This window comes from Scomber scombrus, chromosome 18, assembly GCF_963691925.1.
Source record: "Scomber scombrus chromosome 18, fScoSco1.1, whole genome shotgun sequence".
In the NCBI taxonomy this organism is placed as follows: Eukaryota; Metazoa; Chordata; class Actinopteri; order Scombriformes; family Scombridae; genus Scomber; species Scomber scombrus.
In genome coordinates, this window is record NC_084987.1 from 25851788 (window position 1) to 25861877 (window position 10090).

The 10090-nt window shown below is 42.3% G+C and overlaps 1 protein-coding gene across 1 annotated transcript; it reads right to left on the minus strand.

The window, feature by feature from the left end:
- Positions 1-6160: 6160 nt before the first annotated feature.
- Positions 6161-9315, minus strand: hoxb1a (homeobox B1a). Its single transcript, XM_062439154.1, has 2 exons — positions 8460-9315; positions 6161-6540 (listed from the first exon to the last, which is right to left on the minus strand). Exons 1-2 carry the CDS (start codon positions 9313-9315, stop codon positions 6161-6163), a joined length of 1236 nt encoding a protein of 411 aa, XP_062295138.1.
- Positions 9316-10090: the final 775 nt, after the last annotated feature.

The window sequence follows — 10090 nt, forward strand, 5'->3', positions numbered from 1 at the left end:
TAATAAAGAGGTGAAAGAGATTCTCCTCCTGTGTAAAGTGTGTGGTCGGTTTCAAAGCCTCGGGGAAAACGTTTGATTCATATTTCGTTTCAAAGTTTCGTATTTTTTACAGCGGTTTAGAGAGCAGCAGAAACATGATGAGACCGTCATCCAATGAAGATACACAAACTACCATCTGGCTCCGATCAGTCACACACACACACACACACACACACACACACACACACACACACACACACACACACACACACTGTGGGCTTTGATAAGCCCTCTACCAGATTGAAAAATGACTTTACACTGATCTCAGTTTTACTGTTCATTTGGTAGTTAAAGACACTTATTGTAAGGCCTGTATGTGTGTGTGTGTGTGTGTGTGTGTGTGTGTGTGTGTGTGTGTGTGTGTGTGTGTGTGTGTGTGTGTGTGTGTGTGTGTGTGTGTGCGTGTGTGTGCGTGTGTGTGTGGTGTGTGTGTGTGCGTGTAGCTCAGCATGCATATGCACTCATCTATTTGATTGAGACTCTGAACTCTTGAACTGCAGCCACATCACTTTATCTTTCGCTGCTCATTGTGAGGGCATGAACACACACACACACACACACACACACACACACACACACACACACACGCACATAGGCAGGCAGCAGACAGCCCTGTGTTGAACTTGAGATGAGTTATGGAAAGGAAAACAGAAGTTGGGGGTCAGACCGTATGAGGTCACCCTGAAAGAATCTCCACTCTTTCTCAAGCTCTCTCTCTCTCTCTCTCTCTCTCTCTCTCTCTCTCTCTCTCTCTCTCTCTCTCTCTCTCTCTCTCTCTCTCTCTCTCTCTCTCTCTAAACACTATCATTTTCCGTTTTCTGAATATGATCAACCACCTTTAGCATTTCAGTTTGCTCCTTCTCTTCCTCTCTTGACTTCCTCCTGTTTTCTGTTCTTTTGTTTTCCCTACAGACACCATTTTCCTCTTTTTCTCCATTAACCTTACATCCTATGTAGTCAAAGCTGGATTAATGTATGTGTGGTCAACCACAGGTCACCCATTCAGTTCAGTTCATTTTTGCTTGTTCGTGTCTTCATTCATTGTTCAGTACTGGGTTGTATTTGTATTCAGAGGCTGAAAGTGAGATACAGATACACTACTTCCTGCATTGGCACTGAATGTTGGACCTAACTAGCCTGTGTAAAGTCATCCAGTAAGGATCATGGGCTGCCTAGTACAGATGTTACACTCTGGAGTTAGTCTAACATATTGTTCCTAAACGTTAATATTGCACTTCCATAAAGTTGGGGCGCTTGATTTTTTAAAAAGAATGTCTAAAAGCAGGAGTGACCTGGTAGCTGAATGGTCACAGAACAACACTGTTTGATCCTAGCAGGGAAACTTTGTTGTATGCACACCCCCCCACCCCACCCCACCCCACCCCCCATTGTGAGCTGTTCCATTAAGACAGGAAAGAGAGAAGATTTTACAAGTCAAAATTAAAGTAACGGGTTGAGATATATACTGACTTTTAGTCCCTACAATGAGTCAAGCATCAAAAAACACTGAATTCTACTGTTTCCATAATGTGATGCAATGAAGATCAAACCCAATCTTCACACTTCACAGGCTTCATGTGGAAATGGAGAAGCTCCTGGAAGCTCCCTGCATGTTTTAGGTATATCTCCACCTGATTCTAATAATGAACTTGTTATCAAGCCCTTTGATGAGCTTCAGCTGCTTGATAATGAACGAGTTAATCATTAGAATCAGGTGTGTTAGAATGATGAGATACCTAAAACATGCAGGGCAGTAGCTCTCCAGGAGCAGAGGTGGAGACCACCACTGCCATTGAGTGTCTCTTTTTCTAGAATCATCCAACATTCTGTGTCCTATCAGCTGAAAACATGATCTTGGCAGCTGAAAGGGATTCTGGGTAATGTAGGAGACAGTTGCGTGCAATAGAAGAAGAAGAGCTGAGTTATAAAAAAGCAGTTTGACCAACGCAGAAACTCACAACAACGCATCAGAAAACAGCTGCTGTAATGTGCTGGTCAGTATGAGGTTTAACCCCCCCCCCCCCTCCGAAGAGGAACCGAGGGAGGTTGTTGTCCAGTGTGTGTGTGTGTGTGTGTGTGTGTGTGTGATGAGGTGATGACTGAGCTTGCCACCCAGGCTCCAGACAGGCATCTTCAACCAGCAGAGAGCTGAGGTAGATGAGGATGAAGATGAAGAGGATGAAGATGAGGAGGAGGAGGAGGAGGGGGGGTTGTTTACATGTTTAGATATCCCAGAGGCTCTCCAAAGGTCAACAGGTCGGTGAGCCACCCGGAAAGTCCCGCTACATTCCTCACTGTAGCCTTGCATGTGTGTGTGTGTGTGTGTGTTGGGGGGGGGGGGGGGTCAACCAGAGGCCACGCAGCCATGTGAATGCGAGAGGCCTGACCGCTATTGAAATGCATGAAGCTCTACGTCGTGTTGTGTCAAACTCTGTGTTTCTTTAATCCACAAAGAGGAAGAGCAGTTGCTTTTTGCTCTTGAACGGCGTCTTCTTCTTTCCCTCCTTCACTGTCTTCCTCCTGCAGGAATGTGTTGTATATTTATGGGCCGTGTGCACACGAAGAACATTAAAAAATAAATAAACAGAGGGACGTGAGCTCGATGTCCTTCTGTAATAAAGCCAACTCAAACAATGTTCTACTAAACAGTCAAATGTTTTATTTACACGTCACTCCTCCTCTGAGCCTCTCCTGAGTCGTAAAGCGGAGGGGAAAAGAACCTTACATCATTTTGAGGAAATTCTTGTGTTGAAGGATCACGCTGATGATTTTCTATATTTTTCTTATCATCAACAAATCCCATGAAGACACAAAGGCCAACGATGTGCTCATCTGTCTTTCTGACTTACCTATCTTTTCTGTGGCTTGTAGCTGCGATCCCATTGGCTCCCTATATGAAATATGAAAATATTTTAAAACATCAACAATATAAAGTTTTGTTTTTAAAAAGGCTCAGCGATCTCATAAAGGTGGGCACTGTAGGTCTTAGCAAACATTACTCAAACAGGAGGAGATGGGGCGATTGTTTGGAACTATTTTCAGCGGCGGATGAATCCACATTTGGTGTTCTAGTGAGGATTTCTGCATCAAAATAAAAGACCATGTCTAATGATAGAATGAAAGAAGGGAGGGGGGGCATGGAAGAAATTGCCCATCCTGACTGTTTCATCAAGAGGCCGCAATTAAGCAACCAACTGAGTAAATAATGAGGGTCTACATGTTGATATAGAGCCTCAATATTAGATAATAAAGCAGGACTCATCTTAAGGCCATTATCAGAGATTTTAAAAGCTGTAAATGTTGTTGTAAATGTCTATCATTTTGAGGTCAGCACCCATCAGCTCTCTCAGGTCAGCTGATCAGCTGCTCCTGAGCGTGCCAAAAACTAAGCGGAAGCTCAGAGGGGAACATGCCTTTGCTGTCGCGACTCCAAAATGATGGAATGATCTTCCTCAGCACATTAAACCGGCCTCCTCTGTCTGTTTTTAAATCTATTCTTAAAACTTTCTTACTGTTTTATGTCTTTTAATTTATTTTATATGTAATTTTATGCCTCATGTCAGCTGTTATATCTTTTATTTGTGATGTCTTTTATTTATTCTTCTGTACAGCACTTTGGTCCATTGTGGTTGTTTTAAAGTGTAAATAAAGTTGGATTGGATGATTCATGAATCAGTAAATTTATATCATACATGAAACAATTGTCCTCAGGTCAGTTTTAACCTGGGAGGACAACGGGCATTAAATCAACAATGAGGTATAGTAGAAAGAAAAATCATCTTTGTGGTAGATTGACAGAAGAATCTTTAATTGAGGTAGCTTGAAGTACAAAAAGACAGGCAGGGAAAGTGATTGGGAGTGTTTCTAAGGCAGCAGAACTAATAAAACTCAGTCAGTCTGCTCTCATTTAAAAACAACAGACAACAAAGTTAAAAAAAAAAATTAAAAAAAAAAGGTTTTAAAATATCAGCGACATCGGTTCACAGTGGAGGTTGACCTTTAACCTGACAACATCACAAATATGAAGAGAGTCACTCCTGAATCCTGCAAGTTACATTTTGATGGGGACAAAAAAATAGGAATCTGAAAAACACTTCCGATTAGTCTTATAAACGTCAAATTTAGTCGACATCAAAATCATTCGGAAAGAGTCTTTAGGACAGGTTGTGAGCATTTTAGTAGTCGGCAGTAAAATCCCCCTTTTACATGTACACAATTCCCCATGATCTATAATCAATAACATCAAAATGAATTCAATAATTTACTCTTAAAGGGGAGGAGACAGGCAGTAAAATATGATTTCCTCCACTTTTCCAGCATTTATTCAGTAGTTTCCTTTAATGTTGACCCCTCTGCGCACACACATACACACACACTCTCTCTCTCTCACACACACACACACACACACACTCAGACCCCCAAATGAACCCCTGAGTCTAACTAACATGTCAATAAATGTGTCACCATTCATAAAAATGTAAGGAAATATTAGTTTTTGAGGCCATCAGCTCTGTCTAAAATGTTACTCACATAGTGCAAAGACTAGAGCTGCAACACAAAACATTTAAAACATTACAAAAACCAATTGAAACATAATGATAAACGTTTGTGAAGCAAAAACATAAAAGTACAACCATGAAGACGATAGTGTATTTTTGCCATCAGAGGCTCCCTGTATTTCTGATCATAAGGCTCATTTACTGTAGTTAGACTGGTATGTGGGATCGGGTTGGACTACAACGTTTTATATTTTATATAACAATAATTCAACATGTTATTGTATGCTAACTCTTGATATCAGCACGGTTCTGTAAACAGTAAATATAGGCAATGTGGGTTTTTCTTTTCTAAAGTTAAAAAAATGTTTTAAAAAACTCCTAAATACCAGCAAAAACCTTAAATAACCCAATACCAGTTAAACCCTGTAATTCAGACATCATATAGAGATGCCAAAGTGCATCCCATCATCATCATCATCATCATCATCATCATCATCATCATCATAATCATCACCCTGTACACCAGAGACTGGATTCAACAATTATCTCACACTTCAAAGTAGCTCCCAACTTACACATGACGGACATTATCATGAAAATATTGTTTTTGTCAGGAATAATTGACCAAAAATTTCCAGTTTCGTCGTAGAAAAATGAACACTTTGACAATAGCACACTTTCTCAGACTGTAATTAAAGTGTCTTTGATGTCCTTGATGCTCCCTGTTTGGACTCCAAGCTGTCAGAAACAGTCCACAGAATATTACTGCACCCAAAGGTCCACTAAAAGCACTGGTTACCAACCTTTGTTTGGCTTAGAGGTCTGGAAAAGCTGTAAGTATCCAATAGAGAGGAAAATATAATGTCATTTTAAACGTCTTATGACCCTTTAGACTTATCTTAGGGCTCAATGTGGAAACCACTGTGTTAAGGTAAATGCAGCTGATTTGTTTCTGCACCACAGAATGAAATAATAATGTGAGTTTTGGTTTGGAAGAAATTTTCTTAAGTCAGCTGAATTTGAATGTATGATAAAAACCTGCCGTACCTACTTTACATCCCAAATAACTGATGGAAAGTTTATTATTTCCTTTTTATATTTTGTATTATTTTCCTACATCTGGAGCATTTGTGCATCACCAATAACCATATAGTATAATTTAGCTTATGTTAGTTGCCTCATAGTAGGTACAGTATTGTAGTACTGATATAGGTAGATGTTTATGTGTGTGTGTATGTTTAGTATCTAATATTAGTGCTCTGGGATTTCCCACTAACATTTTTACTCTCTATAAAAAACTGCTGACTAATGACGTCAGCACCCAGAGAAGCAGACAATATATGACAAGGTTTGATAAGGTGAGAGTCTTCTCCTCAACTACATGTCAAACTGAGTCCAGGTGAGTGTCTGACGTGTTAAAGGGAATTCTGGGACATGTAGGAAGTCATGGCAGGAGTAGATAAGGGAGGCTGATGATAAGAGGATGAGTTTTCCTCTAGGTATAGCATAACTTAAGGTGGAATGCATGAAGTAACTCAGCAGTACATGACTGAAGGCCACCTGTTTTCCACAGCATCACACTGTCTGACTGTCTCGAAGAACCAATTATATCGCTTACTCTACTACGTCTCCGAGCTCGGGGACGCGCCTGGAGACGTGGACGCGGACGATTGATCGGTGTCCTCTAGCTCCTTGTTGAAACCGCTGCCGGCACCTGTATCATAGGAACCGGAGGAGGAGGAGGAGGAGGAGGAAGAGGAGCGGGCCGTGGCGGAGGCGCCCTCCCGCTCGCGCTTCTTCTGCTTCATGCGCCTGTTCTGGAACCAGATCTTCACCTGGGTCTCGTTGAGCTCGAGCGTGGCGGCGATCTCCACGCGCCGTGCCCTCGTCAGGTACTTACTGAAGTGGAACTCCTTCTCGAGCTCCGTCAGCTGCCTCGTGCTGAAGTTGGTGCGCATGGCGTTGTTGTGCGCGCCCCCGAGGCCAAAGTCCGACACTTTGACTGTATGGAGGAGAGAGAGACAGAAGCTGTTATACATGTGTTTTAGGAACTTGTGCTATTAAATGTATATATTAATAATTAATAAAAATATCTTCTTATGCTAATGAATAGAACAGGACATGTCTCGCTTGTATTAATTAAATATGTTGTTCACATTTATTGTAAATTAGGAAACACAAATTACTTGAGGTTCGTTTGTTTTCATATCTTTATTTATTAATATATATTTATGCTAATATTTACATATTTTATCAGTGCTCATCAGGCTATTTAAATGTAGACTGCAGGTTATATTAAACCTACGGTATTCTCTGGTTTAAATGAATCGATCTCGACGTGAATAGCTGTGTTTCATGAGCTGTATTAAAAGTTCTGTCCAAACCAAAAGCACTACAACGTGGGAGGCCGAATATTCAGAATAAAATAGAAGTTAACGTCAGAAGATTGTTAAGAGGAAAATACAATAGAAAAAAGAGAGAGAGAGAGAGAAAATGCTGGTGGAGAGACGGATGGAGAAACAAGGCTGTGTGATGCTTGGGTTGGTTTTGGGGTGGTGGGGGTGGGGGGGGGGGGGGGGGGGGTGGAGAGCTGCTTTAAAAGATAACAGAGCAGGACAGACTTCCCATGGCGAAATAACCCGTCTGTTATATCCATTAGGAGAGTAAGAGAGGGAAAGAGAAACATATCAGACGTAAGGGGCCCCTGGTTGACCCAGGCCAGACCTGCTATCTTTCCTGAGATATGACTACATTCTGCCCAAGTCCTAAAAAACACATTAAACACCTCCAATTTATCTTAAGTTTCAAAGACAAAAAGTGAAGAGCTAAATTTACTTTGTAATGCGGAAATGTTTAATTCAACGCTTTTGATCCGACACTCCATACGCAGAATAATACGTAGCTACGCCAGAAACAGTACGTCATAATAAAAAAATAAATGACTTCACATCAAAAAAGCTCTTTGTCCAATTGGGTAAAACAATGTCATAAGCAATATATATATTTTAAAAGAGGTATTTCTATCGTTTATATTTTAATATTTTTATTTTAAATCCATGTTCTTTTATTTCTAGAGCATCAATTTTAAAATGCTGCATGTCTGATACAGAATCAGCCCTCATGAGGAAATGTTTACTTCATGACAACAGATGTTTCGTTGGTGTTGAAAGACGTGAAATGAAATCCTGGATAAAAATAAACGAGTATAGTTTTATTTATATATGATGATATCTGGATGTGGGACAGCCAGAGGTTTTTTTATCTTTTTAAATAAAAGTCAACATCAATGGCACACTTTTAACCTGGTATATATGATTCATTTGTTACTTATAAACTCTCTGACCGTTTACAGCAAAACGAATTCAGCCTTGAGTGATTGAGACAAGCGAAAAGAAGAAGAAAGAACAGCAGGGAAGTGAAATTTACATTAGAAAAACTCTGACATCTGTGGTACAAACGGAGAAGATTGAAAATGAGGCCTTTTGAAAATGAAAACCAATTTTTTTTAAATCAACATTTTACTCTTAAAGCGTAATATTAATGTAGTTATTTATCAGAGCACGTGCTGTGATGAGAAATTCACTTTTAACGCGTTTTAATGCAAACATTTTTCTTTACATCCTGTAACTGCACGTTTTCTTTCACACATTGTGTTGCTGACTACAAGCTACATTTTTCTCTTTTCCTTCATCCTAGTTATTCATAACCAACCAATCATTCTTAAAATAAACTGCTTCCTTTCTGTCTTTTGGCTGCAATAATTCGTGTGATAAATGCAGCAGAGACATGACTCCGCATCTTCAGGCTCACAAATCACAGTTAAATACTACTGGGACAACCTCTTCATAATGCTTCATGACCTTAAAGTCATCAAAACGGACAAATTACTTCCAGAAAAAAACAACAGCAGCCCTCCCTCACCTGTTTTAGGAGGGTTCCTTTTCACCTTCATCCAGTCGAAGGTCTGCCCCTGCCCGGCCTGCTGGCCCTCCTCGTCCTCCCTCTCCCGATCCTGGGAGACCGGCAGCTCCCCGTAACCTCCCCCCTGTGGAAGCCCCAGGTAGCCTGCTGCGTCCAGACCCCCGCCTAGCTGCTGCGGGTACTGAGACCCGGCCAGGGCACCCTGAGGCCCGCAGTAGGCCCCGGCAAGGGCCCCGTAGCTTGGGCCGACGGTGGGGGCCGAGGTGGTGAAGGTTGATTGATGATAGTAGGTGGAGGCTACAGACTCCTCCATGAAATACTGAGGGTGGACCGTGTTGGGAGGCCCCGTCGCTGCAACATACTCCGAGTTTGTGGCGCATGCCTGGGCCGTATAGGCCCCGGTGTTACCGGTGCTTCCGTTATTATATGACGACAATATTCCGCTTTGTAAGCTTTGGGTTTGGTGAAGGTGAGGATGGTGATGGTAACTGTTATGCGTCTGCTGTTCATGATGATGATGTTGCTGATGATGCTGGGCCGACCCTGCGGTCCCGTGCCCTCCGCCACTACCCGTGGCCGCTCCGGTGCTCACGTACAGCCGCCCATCCCCGGTGTAAGTCACATCCCCGGCGCTGGTGTCATTTCTAGACACGTTAATAGGAGCAGGGGAGCCGCTGTGGCCCGTGTGGAAGGCACCGGAGGTCACCGGAAAGCCCTGATGCTGTTCCAGAGGATGGTGATGGTGATGCAGGTGATGATGGTGGTGGTATCCAGATTTGGGCGCAGAGTAAGCGCCGGTCCCCGGTCGGTTACAGATGGAGTATTCCACAAAGGAGTTCATGTTAGATGTGTCCATGCAGGCCGGAGGCACGGTGGGACTGAAGAAAGTTTATAATGATCAGCAGGAGACGAAGTTGCAAAAAAATAATATTAATAAAATAGAAACATTCCAATTAAAAGTGTTCCAAGTGTAAAGTGTGTGATCTAGATAGAACGAAAAAATAAAATAAAAAGCAGAAACCCAAAATAAATTATTTGTGTGGGGGGGAAAAAAACAAACTTCCAATGTGGAGAAAAAGAAAGCTGCACGTCCCCAAAACAGAAGCACACATGAATAATGTGCTCTGCTGTGATGTGTGTCGGTGTGCGTGTGTGTGTGTGTGTGTGTATGTGTATGTGTGTGTTAACGGAAGGCCTCGGCGCTGTCAATAGATCAACTCAACCTGTGATGCCCAAAGTGTGATCGGTGACGGTGGAAAATAACGCGAGAGGACAGAAAAGAGTCAAGTCACCTTTTCACCTTCGCGCAAGTTACACTCCGTCTTCCTCCATTCTGCATGTTCACCCTCACATTCTCTGCTTCTCCTCCTCTTCTCTCTCTCTTTCTCTTTCTCTCTCTCTCCCTCTTTTTCCGTGTCACTTCTTTTCTTACCTCTGCAGCAGGTCACGTGGCTCTTACTCACGTCGCCTATGGTGACCAGGAGGCCAGAAGTTTGTCAGCCGGTCACGGGAGGGAGTGTATTTTTTTTGTGTGGAGGGGGGGTGTTTGGGGGTGAGGAGGATGGAAGTGGGGAGAGGCTTTCGGTTTAGGAGTGGAGTTTGTGCGCGCGCGCGTTTTTTTTTTTATTGAC